The sequence below is a fragment of the Streptopelia decaocto genome (genome assembly GCF_964273445.1).
Source record: "Streptopelia decaocto genome assembly, chromosome: Z".
Taxonomy (NCBI): domain Eukaryota; kingdom Metazoa; phylum Chordata; class Aves; order Columbiformes; family Columbidae; genus Streptopelia; species Streptopelia decaocto.
Genome location: NC_138657.1, coordinates 36,099,417 through 36,122,254, shown reverse-complemented (window position 1 = coordinate 36,122,254; position 22,838 = coordinate 36,099,417). Strand labels below are relative to the sequence as shown.

The following is a 22,838-nucleotide window of genomic DNA, read 5'->3' as shown; positions in this document are numbered from 1 at the left end:
AAAAAAATAGCAGTGTCATCAAAAATGAAACATAGCTGAGAAAAATTGAAACGTTTGGAAAAAAAAGTTTAAAATAAAAGTGAGGAGGCTACTTTTGCTGGTTGTAAGAAGGGGAATTTAACTAGCTGGAAGTCAAAAGTATTACAGACTCACAGAATGATGATGAAAATATCAAATCTCTAAATTGAATAATGAAAGTGAAGGGACTATGCCATTTAAGTTAGTAAGAGTTTTTTTCCCTTCAGTTGAACAGGAGCAGATTCAATTCCCTGAAAACTTCTGTTATCAATTACTTTAAATAATCTAATATCTCCCAGGGTCAAGAAGAATTTACTGTGAAAGAAATCCCTGAACCTAAAGAAGTGCATGTCATAGCTGTCGTGGTAAACGGTACCGAGTCACACAGCACAATGAAGCCTCTTAGTGCTGCCACAGAAAAGGACGACTTGCTTTGCACTGGGAGCTGCTTCTAATTTTGTGGGGGATAAAAAAAAAGCTTGCTTTGAAGTATTGTAAGCTTGACATTTTTGGCAGGTCACTTGAGGAAGTGCTGGTATTCATTTAAGTGTCTCATGCATCTACTCACTGGTACTCTGTTAGCTTTAATGAGCATGTATGTATCTATCAAAAAAGACCTTGAACTTGAAAACTTAAGCTAAGCACTTACAGAAACATGTCCTGTCTGCTCTGCCGCTTCTAAACAATCTTTTATCATTGGTAGATGATATAAGTGAGCCTGACACCAAACAGAGGTCAGATACAGTTTCAGGAAACTGTCGTATCCTTCTTCACATCATTAATAATAGAAGGAGCATGCATAGCCAGGAAGCAGAAGCAGGGGCTGTTTTCATTATTATTCTACCGGACAGAAAGATGGACTTCTCTGTTTTGCCAAACAACAACCATCCTGATAAATTCCTGCAACTGGAGGTGAAGTCTTTAGTGAAAAACTCTACCTTCCTACAAACCAGCCTGGCAAAATTCCCAGAAGCAGCTTTACCTGGAGTGCAGCGGTGGCACAACAGGGTCTATTTACAGGTAAGGTCTAAAATAGGCTGACGTTTTTCCTGATTTTTTCTACCTTGTTTTGGGGAACTTGAGATAAATGACATGAGGCTGAGACTTCAGCTGTGGATTCAGCTTCCTGCATCTCTGAATTTAAATCACTAATATCCCCGTAAGTTTTCCCATTGACTTCAGTGAGGATCAGGCTCCAAGAGAAGAGTCACTCTTCAGGGCGGTCCACTGACTTTATTTATGTACTTCAGGCTTTCTATGGCTCATTGTAAAATTTTCATAGCATTTCCCAGAAAGTCTATTGATGTAAAACACAGATTAATTGTACTAAAGAGGCAAAATAAGAAAAAGATAGGAAAAAAAAAATCTGGAAGCCAGGCCATATCACCCAAACTCAAAGAAAAGGCACATTAGAGAGAACATTAGAGATTCTCGCTAGTGTCTTGCAAGCTTATATATATTTACACAGTTCACTGTGGCTTCCTCTTTATTTTGCCTTGTTTTCTTTATTCTACTTTGACCTTTTGTTGTCCTGACAGACAGCTGTCAAAAGTGTTAAACACAGTAACTGTATTAATCCAAGTTATTATACAGAGGTAGCAGCAGTTTCTCAGTAAAAATGTAAATGTGTGCTGCCTAGTAGAGGCCCTGGGGCCAGCGGAGGAGAAGTTCATGTCTGGATCAGCAGCAGTACAGCTGCATCAGCTCACACCCCTCTGGGCCCCACTTGCTGCTCCACAGAACTCCTTTCCTGCTGCCCGGGGAGCCCCTTGCCTTCCCCACCCCTAGCATGAGCAAAAGCTCCAAGGTCTGGTTCTTGTCAAGGGATGGAGACGCACACAAGCAGTTTGGAGGGGGGAGGGGAAGGGACGGGTGGAGAAAGAGCTATGTTCTGAGGATACTTATTTTGGGGGTCCAGTTCCCTACGGGAATGAGGAGTGGGAGCTAAAAAAAACCTCAGCTGAGGACAGGGAAAAGGAGGGGAGAGGAGGCGAAGAGAAAGATCCTTAAAGTCTCCCACAGGTACTTGGAGTTGCACTTCTCCCCTCTTGGACTTTTCTCCCCATTAGCTCCCCAAACCAACCCCTTCACTCCTTCTCAGAGCCCCTTCCAGTCCTCACCCACATGCAAATGACCTTCCCCTCCTGACACCCGCTTCCATGACTCCCCCCTTACCTTCCTTAGCCTCTTCCCCACCCCAGCACCCTTCCCTCTCTCTGCCTACCCCAAATGCCTCCAGCTGCTTCTGCTCATATTGTATAATCTTTACTGGCAATTCCCCAAGGAGAGCTGGGAGGAGGGGGACGCATGGTCGCCCGTCATCTCCCATGCAAAGAGCCCTAAACCAAGGGAAGGAGCCTGCGGGATCCCAAACAATGGGGTATGGTGCAATGCTGGCCTCAGTCCCCACCCCACCTAAGCCCCTCTTTTGTGCAGGAGGGAGGCAGCCACACACAGAGCCTCCTCCGCAGCAGGCATCCTTCTCCCTATTGTCGTTTAACAGGACACGCTGTCACTGAGCCAGGGCTGCAGAGCTGCCGGAGGATTAAAAATGTGTGGGGAGCCCTGTGCTTTTTCGACTTGTGCTCTGCTCTTCACCACCAGCAAGAGGGTTTTCCTGGAACTCTATTCCCATCCCTGGGATAGCCATTTCAAAGGAAATGTGTGTGCTCACATCTCCAGAAATGCAGTTTACAATGTAGTGTGTTTTATAAATGTTAAACCTGGGACACAATCTATACTTTTAAGTGTATTCATTAGTGAATTCAAGCTGTCCAGATAAAATTCATTGTGGCTTATTCTCTCTCCCTTATGAGCTCGCCTTTTTTTCCCTTTTGCTGACAATCAAATTAGGGGAAAAGAACTGATGAGTTCCAGACGTTAGAATAAACACGATGGCACAGTGGAGAACTTATGGCGCAGGAATAACATGTTTTGCTTTAAGATGAAGAGATCTAATGGGGTTAAGGGTTAGTTAATTCAGAAACGGAAATGGAGAGGGGGGAGCGGACAGAAGAATTCATTTCAGAACATATGTGCATGACCTACAGACTCCCAAAGTCATTAAACTCTGAGAGTATCCTAAATTCCCTCTCAGAAATTAATATTTTTTAAGAAACTATTGCTACTCAGGGCTCTCCGTGTAAAGTGCCTCCTCAGTGGTGCATTTGAGGCCTCTTCCAGACCTTTATTACGAGATGACTTAAATTCAAGTGCACTTAAGCACTATGTGTTTTCTTCACCTCTAAGTTTTTTAATTTATTTCTATTATAAAAAAGCAGCTTGACATAATGACAATTCCTATTGCTGACCAAAAAGCTGCCGCTCTTTCTCCTTACTTTCTTCTTCTCTACCAGGCAACCTGAACAGATTCCCTCCTTAGCATATATTTTCATCATTTACTTTGAATAAAACAAACTATAAATCAGTCCAGGAATCTTGGCCCTTCCTTGTGAAAAGCGGCATAAAAAGCACAGACTGTTTCTCCTGCAAATGGCTAGCTACTGACCGCTTTCTGATCGCCCTGAAAATTTCCAGTCCCACTGGACACTCGGTCTTAACAATATGTTTTAGTGATCAACATACACCAGATGCTAAATGCCCTATATCTGCTTCTGATAGCTGGGATGCATGTCTCCCCTGTAGTCCATCTGGTTATTTTCTTCAGTCCTTGAACTTCTCTTTCCTGCTAGTTTTTCCCTTTTTTCCCTGTTTTGGGAAGAGAGCAGAGAGCATTTGCTCTTCAAACACCATGCTACTTCTTGTCATGTTGCTTTTGCTTTGGAATTCACAACTCTGAACAAAAGTTGACCTGCAGGTATTATAGTTATCATACTTAGGGTACTCCTCACCCTTCCTGGGGTGTCTTAACGCATGTGTCCTGCCTTTTCTTGTTTTTCAGTGGACCAGGACAAGAGATTTTTTTTACCTACGAGTTAGGTGCTGTCTTACAGTCACTTGTTTGTCCCCTGTCTCAGACATGTGCTACATACTTCCACTCTTGCCCATATTCTTCCCTATAGCTGTGTAACAGGCCACAATCAGAGCCAACTGCCAGGCTGATAGGACAATGTACAGAAGTTTTTTTATAATGCACTCACAACCTTTCAGAACTCTGTTGCCACGACAGATAAAACAGCTTTCTTTAAGTAAACAATTCATTAGGAAGACAGAAGTACTCTCAATGCTGCACAATTAAAATAGTCCATAAGAAAGCCTACTTTTCTCTAAGTATTCCTGTCACTTCCTTCCTATCCATGTCAGGTGGCTTCCCAGATAGCTTTGTAGTCCCTGGTGCTGTCTTATGTCTCTGACAAACAATTCTGATCCTCTGCAGTTCTCTGATAAGAAAACTTGCATTCTCAGGAATCCTTAATGTGAGCTGTTTGCCCTACTGTCTTTTAGATCCGCTTACCTACCCTTGGTTACTCCTTGCCTTCCTGTTTGGTTTTCCACAGCATCCCCTATGAGATCAAATTTGTCCAAGAAATTCTAAAGAGCTAATAATTATTTATTGGGAACAAAAGGATGAAGGGAAGATAAAAATGAGATCAGAATGTTTCCTAGCAATATAGATTAATTTATAATTTTAATTCTATATATTGTAAAGTACCTATATGTATAACTTGTGTTATGAAATAATCACCAAGAAAAACCTGTGGAGTAAGCACATTTTGACCCAGTGATGCAAGTAGTATTGGCTCTCTGTAGATGTCTGGGCTTTTTACAGAATCCTCTTTTTATACATGTCAGCTCTCTGGGTTGTCAAAAAGGGACAAACTGTTCTCAGTGAAACATGAGCTATAAACCATAATGTCTTTCCTGCTCATGAGTTGTATGTAGATCAAACACAGTTATGTGTTTGCATAGCTGAGCATTTTTCATCTTGTTAAATGAGTATTTCATCAACACATTTCAACTATAGTTTCTCAGAGTTCTTCGTAACTATTTCTGCTTTGAGCATTTGCTGTTCCCTCCTCCACTTCAGTGAATAGTAACATAAATTGCCTCCTGTTAACTCTGATTTGATCTGTTCCACCCTCATTCACACTGTCTTCTGAGACACAGTGTATATCATATAAATTCTATAATGCATATGGATATGTAAGTTTACAATACTTTCTTCTTTCTCTGAACATTTGCTTCATGAATCAGAATCAAAACACAGAAGTCTGTAAAAACTGTTCGGAAACCTTCTGAATCTTAAAACAAAAAATGTGTAATTTTTGCTAGAATTGATATTAGCAGGCATATTTTTGTTATCTAATCTCCTGCTGCTCTGCTTTTGTAAATGCATATGTTTCATGCAATCTTTTCTTATTTTCCTGTATCATTTCTTGGACCTAAACCTTTTATTTTTTTTAGTATGTGCTTCAGTTTTCTGTCATTTTTCCTTAACTAGTCTCTAGGACATACCTTCTGCAGAAGTTTCACAAGCAAGCATTTACTGCACTCAAGTGTATTCTCCTGATTAGCTTTGCACTTCCATGTCTGTTCTCTAAAACTTCTGCAAACCATTTCATACCCAAATTCCCATCCAGTTCTCATGGTAAAACACCACTGCCCTTCCCATCCTATTTCCTCTCTACCTGTGCTCCAGTCTACTACATTCTCCTGTTCTCATGCCTGTGTAAAAGGAGGTACTCCAGACGGACGGGGCAAAAAGTTATGCCACTGAGCACTTCTTCATGCACAAATTTTGCATCATGCCATCTGTTCCAAATTTTGTAGCATTTTATTTAAAACAGCTTTAGAAATCACTGTCAAGTCACATTCTTTCACAACATTTTAGCCTAAGGAGACCAAGCATCTCCTGGTGAGACAGTTCGCGTTCTTCAACAAAATGTTCTCCAAGCCTCTCTCAATTATCTAACAAGCCTGAGGGAAGCATCATTAATGTCAGTGACAAATTTTAAATAAGAAATAAAATAAATAAATAAAATGAAATAACATAAAATGCAGTCAGAAAGAAATGACAGTTAAAAACACCAGCTCAGCTGAAATCTGGCTAGTACAACCCAGAGGGGTTCAGTGCCAGCTGTAACTGCAATGCAAAGAGTAATGTCGTCAGGGGATATGTCAAGACTAAGCAATGACATATGGAAATTATGAACTAACAGAGGGAATGGGAGAGCACTGAGGATCCACCCACCTACTAATGGTGATTATTGATGAGAAATACGCTTAGTCACTTGTGAACGATTTAGTGATAAGAATGCCAGCATGATGCTTCCTCCTAGGGTTTCTTAGACAAAAACTATTGTTTTCTCCACCTTTCCCTTCTCAAGGAGACCAGTCCTCCCACTTCCTTCTGTACCCATCTGCCCTAGACTAACTCTCACACGTGCATGTGCACGGGCACTGAGGCATAAAGTAGGTGATGACATCTAGCAGCTGGCTTCTACTCAAAGTAGATTCACTGGCCCACAAAGGGGGCAGAAAATTACCCAAGCATAAGAAACCAACAGTTTGCTATGAGCTTAGGGACCTGCACTGGTTGATGTGGGATCCAAGCAGCTCCCAGAGACAGCGTGTGAGAGGAGGTGGGATCCCCTGCATTTCTGTGGGAATGGTGGAAGGTGAAGCAGGACCTGTCCTCCAGCTGCTGAAGTCCATCCAGCCCACGATACCTTAATGGCTGAATATCTCAATATAAGTAAAACATCCCGGAAAAGGTGTCGTTTCATGCAAGGTGGTTTCTCAGGTCCCAGCCTCTTCATTGGCTGTTTAGGATGTGCTTTATGGGAGTCTGGCAGTGGGGGCTGCCCACACATTTGTGATTTCTGAGGGTGGGAGAGCTCTGGGGTGTGCTCCCCTCCCAGCATGCCTGTCACAGGGCCACTGGGTCAGGCCAAGGCTCACCTTATCTCAGCACTAAGGACAAAGGTGCTTATGAAGAAGCAGCTAACAAGGAAAGCTGAATTTGCACTCTGATGGTTCTGTAGCAGCAGCCCTGATACACAGGAGAGGTGTAAGCATACGGCAAGGGCTCTGCCAGAAGCAGGTCTCTCAGGAAGCTGATGCACAGCCAGAACCAGAGATCAGTGACAAATTAATTCAGAATCTCAGAGAGAAAAGCTTGTGGTGAACCAAAGTGTTGAACAGCTTGAACTGGAGAGTCTGATTGCATTCCTCCATGCAATTATAGATTGAAAAATACAGTAACTACCATTTTACCAGCTCCTAAAGAGGCTCTTAGTGCTGCACTAAGTGGCAACTTGTGAGTTCTTAAAACATGTGATCCCACTATGGTTGTTCATCCTCCTCCTTTGCCACGTCCCTGTTCTAAAAGGTCCAATTTAATGACTGTTGTTGCCAGGACACTCCTCTGATATTTAATTACCTTTGAGTTCTGACAGTGCCTCAACTAAGAACTCTCCCTCAGTTGAATGAAGAGCTTCTTTGACATCCTGACACGGGTCTAGCATTCAACAGCATGAACAGAACTGTGAATCACACCCCTGCTCTCAAAGGTGCAGCGCCAGTCAAGGCGGTCACTTACACACCACTACCTCCGTTCTTCATTCTGCTTTGTCCTTACAGCTTTGCTTCTGCATCATACGCCTGTGGCTTTCATGAGAACTACATCTGCTGCTGCAGCGCTCCATAGCACTGTTTCATTAAAGCAGAGGCTTTCTTTCAGTAGGCATTATAATGTCAGTTCACATTTGCAAAAGAGCTTAATATTCAGATTGTACTCACGTGCTTCCCCCAGAAAGAAGAAATCTGCCCAGAGTGAACAGCCATGCTCCCTTACTGCACTGTAGAAGTTTGCCAGAATGAGAAAAATTGTTGCACATATAATTTTAAAAATTATTCTATTGTATTACAAATGATGACTCTGAAAGGGGACCTGTATCCTAGGCAAATGAAGATGAAAGCCAGCTTCTGATCCAAATTGTGCCTTACAGAGAGAAAAGAGAAATGTTGCTGAGCTGCCGGGCTTAGACTCAAACAAAGCCAGTCAAGAAATTATAGACAAAGCCCTCGGGAAACACATTACACCCATCACCCTGAAATCTACAATCAAAAGTAACCCCTTGTATAGTGATATTCAGCTGGATGACGACTGGGAGGAGAAGACAAAGACTCCTTCGTGGACTGTGCAAGACTATGATAGACACGCTCTGCACTCTAACTTGGCCAGCCACATAAAGGTAACTCACTGTTGCTCCATGTTTGGGCAAAGTAAATTGCTATGAGCTGTGTGGTGTGTGCATGAACCACTGCATAACTCGCTTGGTTGTCTTGGTGGGATTCTAGAAGTAAATATGGATGTATTTTCTGGTACAGAGTGACACTGACATGAGTCTTACCAGGAAAAGAAGTCTATGTATCTGGATAGACCCCAGGAATTTCAGTTCTGCAGAACACAACCTCTGTGACTAGAGAAAGCCTTAAACTGCAACATCCCGCAGCTCACCATCCCTGTTTATATAGAGAAGAACCATAAACAAGGCACTTAAATGCTATATGCCCACTTTAATAACTGTTCATAACATCATTCTGTTGTCAAATAACATATATTTTCTGAGTCTCATTCACACTATACAGGATCCTGCCTGCCTGTGAGTTGGCACAAACTGCTTTTAGGGTTACTTTTGTGAGCTTTTTTCTGCTGTTCCCTTTATTTGGGAAGGGACTCAGATCTGTGTTTATAAATTGACATCTCTTTTTGAGAAGACAACATGGTTTCTTCTGGGTTTTTTAATCACATTTCAGTGGCTGTTGTCCTACATTTGGTTCCTGGCTGAAAAGAGTGGTTTTAACTTTCCCCAGTGGAACATTTGCAACATCTGGCAAGTAGAACAACCTATATTCAAGTGAAAGTTTCTTGCACTTGTGTTGTGATGCCTTAAATTCATTAATCATTATCTGATGATAGCCAAAATACTTCTGGGTATGTTCTAATGACTTTATGTGCAAGAGAGAGGAACTGAGTTCATTTTCTGATTTTTCTTTTAGGAAAATCCTAACGATCTGCATTTCTGGATGGGGGATATTTATACTCCTGGGTATGATACCTTGTTAAAAAAGAAAGAGAGAGAAAAAAAGCATTCCAAATGTTGCCGAATAATCCTGCTCATGGTATTAGCTGTTTGCCTCCTGATTACCATAGTCACGCTCAGCATTTTATTTACTTAGTACAGCCAAATAATGTTGATGGGAGTTCTTTCAATAAATATTTTTATTAAGCTATTCGCCTGACTTGTTTTATTTGAATTCCAATTTCTTGTCACAAATACAACTTGTTTGACATCACTATTTTACAATGTTCCTGTGCAGCATAAGGAATTGATCCTGAAAAGAGACAAATACTCCGAGTATGGCAGAATGTCTCCTTAAAGGTACAATTAATATAAGAAAACTATGAATATGCTACTTTTCTTGGAGCCTTCTTCTTTGGACTAGTGATTTGTGTCAGCATGTGTGGTGTGGTACACATAGTGTGCACAAACAACCAACTGACTATTCATTCTAATAAACACCTACCATCCTGTTCACCTTTTATGATTACTATTACTGGAATATAGAATATAGTGGCATTCAAGATATCCCAAATAATTCTAAACCAAAAATGTAAGAATTACTTAGTGACTGAATGCATTTCTACAAAAAATCAGACCACTGGGCTTCTCTCAGAATAATTCCCTGAGACTTGAAACAGGGTTTCTTCATCCCTGTGGCATGTTCTTTGACTATGTAGCACCTCTGACAACCCGAAAGATGGAGTCCCAATATCATCTACATCAAAACTAGAGCAAAATTGGTGAAGTACTACAGTACAAACTGGAATTAGAATATACCTTAAATAGATTAAAGATACATGTTCATGCTGGGAAAAAGGATCTTTGTAAATGAAAGGATTGTACACACAGTGAAGTTCATACACCTCAGAATAATTCAGAAGAATGAACATATGAGACAAAATTACAAAATAAAAAGTGAATGAATAGTGACAGAAAGAAAATACTCTGAGTGCTGCAGACCTTTTATAACTTTACACTAGGGCAAGACGCTATGAAATCTATTGAGGGCATCTCCCTCACTCACACCAGAGAATCTCACAGATGCACTAAAGCTGGAAAGCTGGCATTATACCAGATCTACCTCTCTCAACACAAAACCCGCTTTGGAATAGGTCAGGAATAGGACCAAGGTAGATGGCGTGTATCACCCCCTCTGAATTCTAGCATGTGCCCTACTTACAGCAGCTTTGCAATCCTTCAGGTCAGGTCAGGATTAATTAATCTTCAAGTACAGTGTGACAGTAAGATTAGTGTGTTTAATTCCTTCCCTCCTTCCTCACCTAGTCCATGTTTGAATTTCCTTTTTGCTGTAACTTCTTGGACCCTAGTCTAGCTTGTAGTGTAACTGGTTCAAAGACCTGAGCTAAAACAGTTTACCGCTTTAAGCTGGTGACCAGCCAGCAGCAAATGTGTAACATATTTCAATGCATTGGCATAAAATTAGCATCCCATTACAAGTTCAAACATTGCTTTAAAGATACAGGTGAACTCAGTCTCCTGCCTTGCTGCAGTTTCAATGTCCACCTGTGTTCTTGTCTGAAAGATCAGGCCCATTCAGCTTACAAAAGTAAGAATTCGTGAGCATTTACAAGACTAATAGCTGACATTATGAAGCAATTATTCACAACAAGGTAACAATACTTTACTGGTTTTTTTTCCAGTCCAAGTACGTTTGCTTTAAGTGCATTGCATACAATGCAGAAATGTATTTTTGTAAATTATTGAGGCCTGCAGGCGGGAAGCCTGAAAGCAAAGGGCTCTGTAATTTCCAGGAAAAAGGCCAATAATGAGAGTTTCTTAACTGCGTTTCTCTCTGAGAGTTTAGCAGTAGGGATAAATAGTTTTCTCCACAAGCCCATTACCGGCTGCTTCAGTCTGGTTTCGCTGCTGTCACCTAATGGAGAATCAGAAAAGACTCTCAGAAAAGATGTTTCAGGGGCGGAGGTGGAGTAACTTTTTTCCACTTCTTTTTTCTTTTTTTTGGGGGGGGGGGATGGGTGGAGGGTCGGACTGATTTTTTTTCTTAATTATTTTCCGCTCGCGGCGCTGCGATGCGGATTCCTTTGCTGACATCTCGTGGCGGAGCGCGGCGGGCGGGCGGGCGCAGAGACCCAGCGTCTCCTAAGGCTCCGTCGCCCCGCCCGCTGCCCCCCTTTCCCCCCACCGCGGCAGCAGCCCGCCCCCTGCTGGTCACATGTGTACCCGGCCGTGGCTGCGGGGCACCGCTGAGGCGGGGAAGGGAGGGAAAGGCCCGTTCACGGGGGGTAAGCCCGTTGTCTGCCTAAACGTGAGCTGCCTTCTACGGTCTGAGAAAATAAAACAACATTTGAATACTTTTAGCGGGAAGAAAAATCCCCACATGTTGAGAGACAAAAGACCTCTCTTCAAGAGGGCGTGGTGGGACCTTGGGATCCTTTGTAAGATGTACTTAAGATAAAAATAATTAAGGAGATGCCCCTTCTTTAACCACTTGATGCAATATTAGGTTATGCCTGTTGCAGAAGAACAGTTTTAATTTTTGGTTGGCAATATTGCTTTGTGTTGCCTCTTTTCCTGTGTAATTTTTTGTTTGCTTGGTTTTGTAATTCATTAATTACAGGGGCTGCAGAAAAGAAGCCATCAGATAACATTTATAAAGTAGGATCAGTATTGGAGTTTGGAGAACAGAATATTTAGTGTCTTCCAAAAGTGCTTTTAAAACTGGATGAATAAAACAACTCCAGTAGGTAATGACATTAAAACAGGACATACAGCATTTTTTCCATGGTAAGTAATCTCTGAGATTTACATTCATTGGTCTCATCCTGGCCTGAGAGAACACTCATGCATACACTTTGTTTGACTTCAACAGGATTTAAGCAGGTGTTTAAAGCTAAGAAAGTAGACAAATTTCAATCTGAACAGAGACAAATCTTGGCATGGGTTTAAATTTTTTATTCCAGTTGTAATCAGCTCACATGTCAGCAGTGTCTCCTACTTAACAGTCAGTAAAAACTCTAACATACAACACCAGGTTGACACATCAATATCTTGCCATCACTTACTGACAACATGTAGAACAAGGATATAACTGCAATAGAATACTACCTTTGACTGGGAACACCAGCATTTGCAGTGAGACGTAGCAGGAATTAGCTCTTACTAACTGCACAGCTGCAACCTGGAAGCAAATAAGAGCACTTGTTCATGAAGATTCTGCCAACCTATAATTGTGTTGGCAGTTACTGTATTTCACAAGTGATTTTAGAAAAACTGACTTCCTTTTCTCCAGCAAATCAGGATTAGCTTTCAAAACTACTTAAGCGATTGAACTTTGTTTTTTATTGGTTTTGAGTACATTTGCTCTCCCAAATTGCTAGAGCACCTTGCAAAATTCTGATGAGGATACTCCCAACCCTCCTTCTCGTCTTCCTTTGCTAAATTCTGTTCTTCCTAAAATCATCCATAAATTCACTGCTGAGTTGTCATGTCATTTGCTTTTGGCATGTGAAGTTGCTGAACATGGGCTCCTGCTTAGCTCTGGGGCTCCAACAGGCACTATCTGGGGAAATTACAGCTGACACTCCAGTGAAGTACAGAGCTGTATGGTGGAAAGGGTCTCGCAGGGCTTGTTGCTTTATCAGGGTGCATGTATTCGCAGTTTTCAGCTTCATTTTTTATTTTTTTTTCCTTCGGGCAATGCACTCATTAAACAAGACAAGGGCTAAAGGAGGAAAAGTAGAGGGAAAGAGACATTTTTGAGTTTGTCATGGGTGAAGTTACCTTGGTCACATCAGGATTTGAAAAAGGAAGATGCAATTTGAATTGTGAGGTGTCATATGTTATAAATTTCTCCGGCCAGAGAAGAAGTTACTACTTCAGGTATGATGTTCTGGTGTGTGAGTGCTGAATTAATATTTATTTGAACAATAAAGAACCATAGCAGCAAAACCTGTGTGGATGCTAAACATCTCTGCTATCTATCACTGAAAAATCAGGAAGGTCTCCACAAGTTCACCTATCCAAGGAGAGTGTCTCACTGGTTAGATGAGAGAAGTTTTGAAACATATAATACACTGAATCCACTGTAAGGACCTTCATCTGTATGGTTATGCTCTTGTAAATGGAATAATTCACTGAAATACAGATTTACAGGGATACTAGTTAGATGAACTGAGCATCAGAAAGCCTTCCTGTCATCAGTATTCTCACATTATTTTATTGGTTAGAAGATGCTTCTAGATTTAAAAAGCTAGAGCAGCAGTTACCTGCTCTAACAAGTGACAGGTGTATCATAAGGAGTACCATCTCTTTTAGTTGCACAAGATAAATTTTTCAAGTTTTTAGTGCCCAGTGTTTTAGATGGATTACACTTCTTGGTTTAACAACTGCATTTTCCTTGTATATGGTTTGCTTTAGAAAAAGTACTTTTTGCACCACATTATATATTTATTTATTTATTTATTTATTTTTAGGATTTCCCAGAAATATTTACCTCATGAATAAAGAGGGATACAAAGCCAGAGCTCTTCTGTGGATTTACAGTTCTGCTGTACAGCCTGTAACCTGATGATTAGAATTGTGTAGGAATGCATTAATAAATGCAGGAGAGACTCTTGTGTCTGTGAGCTCCTGTTTATATTGAAAGGCTTTCTCAGTTCCAACTCCATCTTGGACAAGATCAGTTCAGACTCAAGACACTGCTACATGCAGACTCAGGGTACCTGGATTCATGGGTAGGAACACGATATGCCATGGTTCAACTTGTTAGTCAGCAGTCTGCTGACACTGTAAATGCAGAATTGTGAGTGAAGTTTGACAGCCTGTGCCCATTTCCAGTCCATTGGCTGGAAGGAGAACAACAGAAAAGTGGCTTAGAGAAAAATAAATACATTCAAGAAATACTTGTCTGCAAAAGATTTAACTTTTAAGATTCAGGATTTAGGGGGGCATCCCTTTCACTTTCTTTTCCCCTTTTCATCTTTTTCTGCTCCCCTCCCCTTCCTTCCCCTTTCTCCCCTCCTCTCCCCTCCCCTTTCCCCTTTCCCCCTCCCCTCCCCTCCCCTCCCCTCCCTTCCCCTCCAACGAATTTTATTTTCAATCTTTCACTTAAGTTCCTTAGGACTGGAATTTCTGTTTCTGACAGGTACCTGACCTACACCATTGTGCTAGGCTCAAACCATAAACTTACTAAGCTACACCTTGAAAATGGCCATTTGCCTAGGTTTGCAGGTGTGCAGCTTCTCTGGACATGTCCAAGTGCAAAGAGCAATGGGTTTCAGTTATCCACATACAATCATCACAGGACTGCCCCTAGGTGGATGCTTTCCAGTCACAAACACAATCCAGGCAGATTTCTGCTGAAGTACAGGCGCAGTTCAGATTCAAACTGAGGTGGAGTCTGAGTGCACATGGGGTTTATGTAAAGAGCTTTTGACCAGAACCCCCAGGCGGTGTGACACTGACTTCTCCTTTTTGCAACTGTGTCTCGGTGGACTTGTCCCTGGGAGCAGACAGTCTGGTCAAGTGGTGGTGTTGCAGCCTGACAGGCAAGGCTCTTCCTGACAGAGGGACTTGTCAGGATTTCTTAGTTGTGGAGGCTGGCTTTGTGAATCCCTGCAGCTGGAGGCACTTTGCAATGATCCTGATACTGCTCTAATGCTGAACACAACATACTGAATTCAAGAGTCAGAATATTGAGTGATGAACAACATATTTTTAAGGATTCTTTTTCCTCACCAAACCTAATATAAGTCATCTGGTGGTGGAAAATAAATTCTGGACTCTCTCTCCTCTGATATATTATGTAGTACGGAGGCAAGCCAGCAACAAAATTCCTGTACACATTTATATTTTCAAAGCATACTGAAAAAGGCTGGCAGACTGTTTTTATGTTACATTGAGAGAGGGGAATAGTTAATTCATGGCAGTATGACATGCTGTATTTTCAGGAGGACATGAAAATCCTGAGTTGCTGTGCTTTACTTTTTCCACCCACATATTTAACTTCACAGACAAACCAGCATATGAACCAGCCTTACCAAAGAGGGTTTGTTTCCCTCTGAGATTTCCTCTGTGTGGATTGTGCTCGTCTTGGAAATTCTCCAAAAGGCCACTTCCAGCTCAGAAATCAATTTGCTGCAGCTGCTGCAGTAAATTGAAACTCTTGTAGCTGTAAGTGGGTTCATCTGTGGCAATTCTTGTTGTGTTTGTTAAGGCTAGTCTTGTTGGATACCCTACTGGGTATCAGACTTTTTTCCTTCAAATTTGGTGGTGGTATATAACGGGAATGTTCAGCCTTTAAAGCTTCTTCTGTCTAGGCACAACTGCATACTGAAAACTCATATATAAATGTTCACATTGAAGCAGGATTTTGTGTTGAGCTGTTTGTTTGAGCTCTTGTCTGAACAACTTAACAGTTGCTTGGAAAGCGAAGTGATCTATAGTGAAGATGATGAAGGATGGTTTTGTTGTGGAAAGTGCTTGATTTTGTTTCTCTCTTTCATAGCCTCACCTACTTTTTTGTTTTCTGAGCAAACACAGTAATCGTTTGAAAGTGCTTGGGATATAAGACAATGTGTAGTTACAGAAGTTGTCAGTGAATAACATTCTGTGTGTGGCTAGCACTATTAGTAGTAAATTGCTAAGAGAAAGACTTTGTGCCTTATAAAAGTAGCTGTTAGGGTAAAATAAGCACAGGGCCTTCAATCTGTAAATTTGCATTAATTCTCTTTCTTTTCAATGAGGAACATCATAAATGATGCCTCAGCTCAAGGAGAAGTGAGCTGAACCAAATATTAGTAGATTGGCATGTGGGTCATCTACACAGTCAGGAGCCAAAAGTGCTGGGGTTGTTTTGTTTTTTTTAAAGGCTGTTTCTTAAGATTAACTGGACTGAATTTCAGAACCATTTAGGTTATGTATGTGGGGAAAAAAAAAAATGAATTCCGGAATCAGACAGCTCTGTTTTGCTCTGAAATGGTCTGTATTGCTGTAAAGGTCTGACAAGTTATTGTGTCTTCATTGCACCTCATAAAAACTTCTAAAATGCCTGCAATATAAAATTACCATATAGTACAGTTTTCAGCACAGTAGAATGTGGGAGAGCTTTTTAATCAGATGGAAAGGGAAAGAGGAAAGGGAAAGAGGAAAGGGAAAACTAAAGGGACTTCCTATTTTGTTAAGATTAAGCTGAGGATAAAGAAACAACCATGACATTAAATCAGGCTTTGTCCCTGGTTGATATGTGACACAGAAAGTGATCTATACTTAGAACAAGGCATTTGGAATTGAATGAGCAGATATAACAGCAGCTCTGGCTTTGTGCATATGGGAAAAATATAAAATGTTAGAGGTAATTAGGTCCGAACTATAAAATTATGCAAAGCTCAAAGCCAGAGAAGAATGGTGTCTCCTAGCAATTGGAGTAAAGATCCTGTTTGCAGCCTGGATGCCAGTGCATTAAATTCACAAGTTGTCAAAACCCCAGGCAGTAGAAAACAAATGAGTAAAATGTAAGCTTTACAGCAGGAATGTTATGTGGAAATAAATGTTGCAATACATAACAAACTGTCATAGGAGAGGAGCATTCACGGAAGAGCTAAATGCATATCTGACCTTGAAGTGAGAAATCAGCTTCCTCAGGCTTTTCTGGACAAGGGAAAATTAAGGTATGTGATGGTAGGTTCTATATAGTGATACCTATTCGATTTACCTTTAACTGTACATGCCTTGGTCAGATACTTTCCCCAGTGCTGTGTCCATATGCCTATAATGAGGAGTCAGTGACCTTGTTTTCACAAGGTAACTTTACCACCAAAAAACCTGCTTCCATTTTGAGCAAGATCTCCTTCCATCACGGTAGATTATTGCCTGCTCCCCTCAGTTTAGGTGTAATAGTTGTGATGATGGGCCAGTTAGAAGCTGCCCAGCCTTGCTCGCTTGGCGTCTGGGCAGTGGGGAGCTACCATCAACCTTCCTATTTGTTTCACAACTGTAACATTTCTGAAGGCTCCCTCATATATACCTCGGACTCACAGCATACTCTCCAGTTTCAGGGTTTTTTTCTCCATATTCAGCTGTTTGGTTTTCGTTCTGTTTTGTTTTCCTTTTAGGGGTGACCCTGTGACATACTCAGTCACAGAACCAGTTTGCATAGTTGTCAATTTGGGGGCAAACTTTGCCTTCCCTGCTACCTAAAAGTAGTGTCTGGGCTTCCCAGGTTACAGCACATTTTCCAATTAGTTGGGCAATACATGCATATATATAAATACATACATATATATTCTCTGAGCCAGAAGACAGTGACAGGGAGCAGAATGAAGCCCAAATAATCCAAGGGGAAATGGTTAGTGACCTGCTACACCACTTACTCATGCACAGGTCTATGGACACAGATGGGATCCATCCAACAGTACTGAGGGAGCTGGTGGAGGTGCTCGCCAAGCCACTTTCAATTATTTATCAGCAGTCCTGGCAAACTGGGGAGGTCCACCTTGATGAGAAGTTGGCAAATGTGATGCCCATCTACAACAGCACTGCAAGGAGGATCCAGGGAATTACGTGCTTGGCAGTCTGACCTTGGTGCCTGGAAGGGTCATGGAACAACTCATCCTGAGTGTCATCACACAACATATACAGGATCATCACGCAATCAGGCCCGGTCAGCATGGGTTTATGAAATGCAGGGCCTGCATGACCCACCTGATCTCCTTCTTTGACAAGTTGACCTACTTAGTGGATGAGGGAAAGGCTGTGGATGTTGTGTACACAGACTTCAGTAAAGCATTTGACTTTGTTTCCCACAGCATTCTTCTGGAGACGCTGGCTGCTCATGGCTTGCATGGGCATAAACTTCACTGGTTAAAAACTGGCTGGGCCCAAAGTGTTGTGGTGAATGGAGTCAAATCCAGTTGGCAGGTGGTCACAAGTGTTGTTCCCCAGGGCTCAGCACTGGGGCCACTTCTGTTTAATATCTTTATCAATGATCTGGATGACAGGATTGAATGCACCCTCAGTAAGGTTGCAGGCAACACCAAGTTGGGTGGAAGTGTTAATCTGCTGGAGGGTAGGAAGGGTCTACAGAAGGATCTGGACTGGCTGAATTGATGGGCTGAGGCGAATTGTATGATGTTTAACAAGGCCAAGTGCCAGGTCCTGCACTTGGGTCACAACAACCCCAGGCAGCGGTACAGGCTCGGGGAAGAGTGGCTGGAAAGTTGCCTGGTAGAAAAAGACCTGGGGGTGCTGATTGACAGCCAGCCGAACATGAGCCATCAGTGTGCCCAGGTGGCCAAAAATGCCAACAGCATCCTGGCTTGTATCAAGAATATTGTGGTCAGCAGGACTAGAGAAGTGATTATCCCCGTGTATTCAGCACTGGTGAGGTCCCACCTTGAATCCTGTGTTCAGTTTTGGGCCTTTCACTACAGGAAAGACATTGAGGCACTGGAAAGAGTGCAGAGAAGGGCAATGGGGCTGGTAAAGTGTGTGGAGTGAAAGTCTTATGAGGAACAGCTGAGGGAGCTGGGGTTGTTCAGCTTGGAAAAAAGGAGCCTGTCTACAACTACCTGAAAGAAGGTTGTAGCATGGAGGTTGTTGATCTCTTCTCCAAAGTATTATAGCAAATTATAGGGAACATTTCTTCACAGAAAGAGTTGTTGGGCATTGGAACAGGCTGCCCAGGGAAATGGTGGAGTCACCATCCATGGAGGTGTTTGAAAGATGCATTGATTAGGTTCTTAGGGACATGGTTTAGTACCAATGTTAGGCTAATGGTTGAACTAGATAATCTTGAGAGACTCTTCCAACCTAAATGATTCTATGTGTATGTATACATACATATATATAAGTATGACAGATACTTCTCTGTGTGTGTATATACACACTTGAAATAACCACTGGCCTTGTGAAGTTGTTACCTCTTAGAAGTAACAGGTGATGTGTTTTGTTTTTTTTTTTTCCCAGGGTCCAAAGTAGAAAATCTCTGGTATCAAGAACAATTTTGCTTAAGAAGTTCTTAAGCAATAATTAGGGTATACTAAGACAAGACCCAGAGCACGGTACCTGTGAAACAGATGGCGTTAGTCCATTCTTATGCATTGCTAACAACTGCTACTGCTTCTTCTTTGAAGAAGGTTGGTGATCAAGCAGCAAGGGAAACCAACTAGGGTGCCAGCCGGAGACCACTGCATGACTTCAGTTTGCTTGTTCCGGATCTGTGCCGAACATCCCTTTCCACTGGTAAGCCCACTTGGGAAAGAAGGCATGAGGAAGTGGCCTTTTGAGATATTGTGCTGTGTAACTAATTGGCAGCTAGAAATGAATTAATGAATTATGCAGAGGTCTGTGAATCTGCATTGCCCAAGCAGCTGTGAGTCAGCAGCTCAGAGAAGGAGATGGGCAGCTGGATGCTGCAGCAGCTGGGGAGGCTGTACCAGCTGCCTGGGAATCAGGGCAGCCCTGCAGCTGGTGGCCAGGAGCTGCTGCACTTGGGGGAAACCAGGCAGGCAGCATTGGCATCTCTGCCTGCTCCTGCTGAAACTTCTAGTGGGATCAGTTAATTCCAGAGAGATGGCATCCTGTCTCTTAAACAATAAAAAAGCCCTCATTTTCTTGCTTACAAATGTTTTTACATATTATGAGTGGACACTGAATACATGCTGAAAAGGAAACATCTTTTTGCTTGTTTTCTTAATCCATTTTGCCTTCATTATTCAGCAAAGTGATGTGAACCATAAGGGTGAGAAACAGTGTAAGTTCACCAAAATGGTATGTGAATTATCAGGAGTTAGTGTTCAAAATCAGTTTCATATCTAGTAATTATTAAATAAACTGCTGATGCATTCTTATGAAGTATTGAAGAATAAGTTTTGCTGATCATATCAGCAGAATCCATATGAGGAAGCTGTTGATTAATGAGATGACAAGGAAGGCATTAATTGTAAAGTTATACAAACTAAAAAGAGATAAATTCTGTCCTTAATAGCACTGTGGTATACTAAACTTAGTTCATTAATACTAAAGTCCAGGAGGCTCTCCCTGCCTGCTCTCTGTTTTTCCCTTTCTAGCTATGCCTTTAAAACTTGGTAACGCCTTGGGGCATGTATTGAGGATTCCTCCTAATGAATCAGAATAATGTTCTTTTCATATTATAAAAATGCTCAGTGTTTTAGGAGTTTATTTTTCCTTTCATACATGATGTTCAGAGAGGATATCAGGATGCCCAGGAAGTTGTTCTTCCTAACTTCATCAGAGCTGTTGTTAAATACATAATCTTTTTACAGTATAGTTACAGGATTCTTCAGAAGTTTCCTTTCAGACACAAAGTTAGTTTCACCCTTACTGATCTATCCTGGTTTTATCTGAATGTGCCAACAGCATATTTGGTTACCTGCCAAGGTTCACGTTTATAGAGCCAGCTACATCCACAGCTTGCTTCTAGTGCCAGCCAGTTTGCATTCATGCTGCACATTGGCAGTATGCAAGCTTGGCAAGCACACTTAAGCCTCAGAATCATTCAGTGTATTTTTGCAGCTCCCTCTGACACGTCTTTTCAGTGCACCATATTCATACCACAGGCAACTCAATATACTCAAGAGACTGGCTTGCTACATTGAACTACCTCAGCCAGTGTCTTGCCAAATGCAGGTAAGATGCACCAGCAGCTACAACAAAAAGCCAGTTGAAAGATACCTACAGCTTTGTGTTAGAGCCAAAGACCTCAAAAAGTGGCCATTACGCTTTTAAATAAACAGGATCTAAAATAAATGAGTAAAGACTGTTGAAAATAGATGTACTCTGAAACATGATGTTCTCAGATGCAGGATGCAGGTGACCAGATGCTGCTAAGTGACAGCCAAGGGCTGCTTTGAGAAGCAGGGAGGGAGGAGCTGAGGGCTGCCTGGCACAGACACCACCTTAATGATCACTGTGCTGCTTCTGACAAAAAAGCAGTAGGTGTTTGTGTATTTTTTTTTCTTCTTACACTCTCTGAAGAGGTGAATAATTTCAACCAGTCTTGCACATGTCACTCCATGCATGCAGAAACAATATAGCACAAAATAACTTACTATCCGGTCCAGAAAAACAAAACAAAAACACCACCACCAACAAAAACAAACAAAGCAACAACAACAAAAACAAACCGAAAAAATTCTGAGCAATTCAACATGATGCTCATAAACAAGGATTTTGTTCTGCTTCAATTACGCTGGCAGAATATGTCAAAATCCTTGGTATTCTCACTGTTTTTCAGTAAGTAGCAGCAGACTGTTAGGCATTACAGCCTGGTTCTGCCTTCTAAGGCACCAGCCTTAGAGGTTGAAAAGAAAAAAAAAAATCTAAAGAATATACAAATTTGTTTTATAAAATAATTGACCATAACTGCTACACATTGTAATTGCAGGGTTGGGTTCTACTTTACATCCACTCTTTCCTTCTGGAAAAATATTAACACACTAAATGGGCAGTAAGTTTCATTACATTACAAAAAGATTCTTTTAAATGAAGTACCCCTGACATAAATTAGCTTTCCACTTAGTATAACCTCTCCATCTACAGCTGGAATTCTCAGATGATAATTAATATTAAAATGAAAGTGAAGTCTTAAGCAAACAGCTATTCCCTTGATAAAAATACTGGCAGCAAACCAGGGAACATCCTTGTGATTACTATTGTATAGTTTCTTAAATCTGTAAGCCTTCCTTCAAATCTTAATTTGGTGCTTTTTTTTTGGAGGTAGAAATAACAGAAGAACCAGGAAGAAGAATGCTAATCTTTAATTTTAGAAGACTGACTTGTTATTGTGAACTGAACTTTTTTTTGGTATGAAACGCATCCTGACAAAATTTACTGCTAAAAAGCCCTGCAAATATAAAATTACTCCTTTTTTTTCCTAAGACATCATGACATTTTACACTTTGAGTAAAAAAATTAAAAAACCCACACTTATTTGTGTTTTTCCTTTTGGAGGCTGCTGTTAAGATATATTGTCACAGGCACTGTGCTCGTGACCTATATAGGGAAATGACAGACAAGGATAATAGCTTTTTGGAAAGAATTGACAATACTGACTAGTAGTGAGCATAAGTACATTTTATTGCACAAAGAGTGGCAGGTACAGCATTGACATTGCAGAAAATCACTTCCTCTGGCAGGGCATTAGGGCCTCCATAAAGAAACCTCAACAAGAATCTTTGGAAAAACTCATCCAAGTTCTGGAGAGCACAGAAGTAGCTACTGACCGCTTTCTGATCGCCCTGAAAATTTCCAGTCCCACTGGACACTCGGTCTTAACAATATGTTTTAGTGATCAACATACACCAGATGCTAAATGCCCTATATCTGCTTCTGATAGCTGGGATGCATGTCTCCCCTGTAGTCCATCTGGTTATTTTCTTCAGTCCTTGAACTTCTCTTTCCTGCTAGTTTTTCCCTTTTTTCCCTGTTTTGGGAAGAGAGCAGAGAGCATTTGCTCTTCAAACACCATGCTACTTCTTGTCATGTTGCTTTTGCTTTGGAATTCACAACTCTGAACAAAAGTTGACCTGCAGGTATTATAGTTATCATACTTAGGGTACTCCTCACCCTTCCTGGGGTGTCTTAACGCATGTGTCCTGCCTTTTCTTGTTTTTCAGTGGACCAGGACAAGAGATTTTTTTTACCTACGAGTTAGGTGCTGTCTTACAGTCACTTGTTTGTCCCCTGTCTCAGACATGTGCTACATACTTCCACTCTTGCCCATATTCTTCCCTATAGCTGTGTAACAGGCCACAATCAGAGCCAACTGCCAGGCTGATAGGACAATGTACA

At 41.5% G+C, this 22,838-nt stretch overlaps 1 protein-coding gene across 1 annotated transcript; it reads left to right on the top strand.

Annotated features, from left to right (window-relative positions):
* Window positions 1-873: 873 nt before the first annotated feature.
* Window positions 874-9,162, top strand: MINAR2 (membrane integral NOTCH2 associated receptor 2; the record flags this gene model as incomplete). Its single annotated transcript, XM_082074830.1, has 3 exons — window positions 874-1,038; window positions 7,929-8,174; window positions 8,983-9,162. The coding sequence occupies 3 exons, from the start codon at window positions 874-876 to the stop codon at window positions 9,160-9,162; spliced, it is 591 nt and encodes a 196-aa protein (XP_081930956.1).
* Window positions 9,163-22,838: the final 13,676 nt, after the last annotated feature.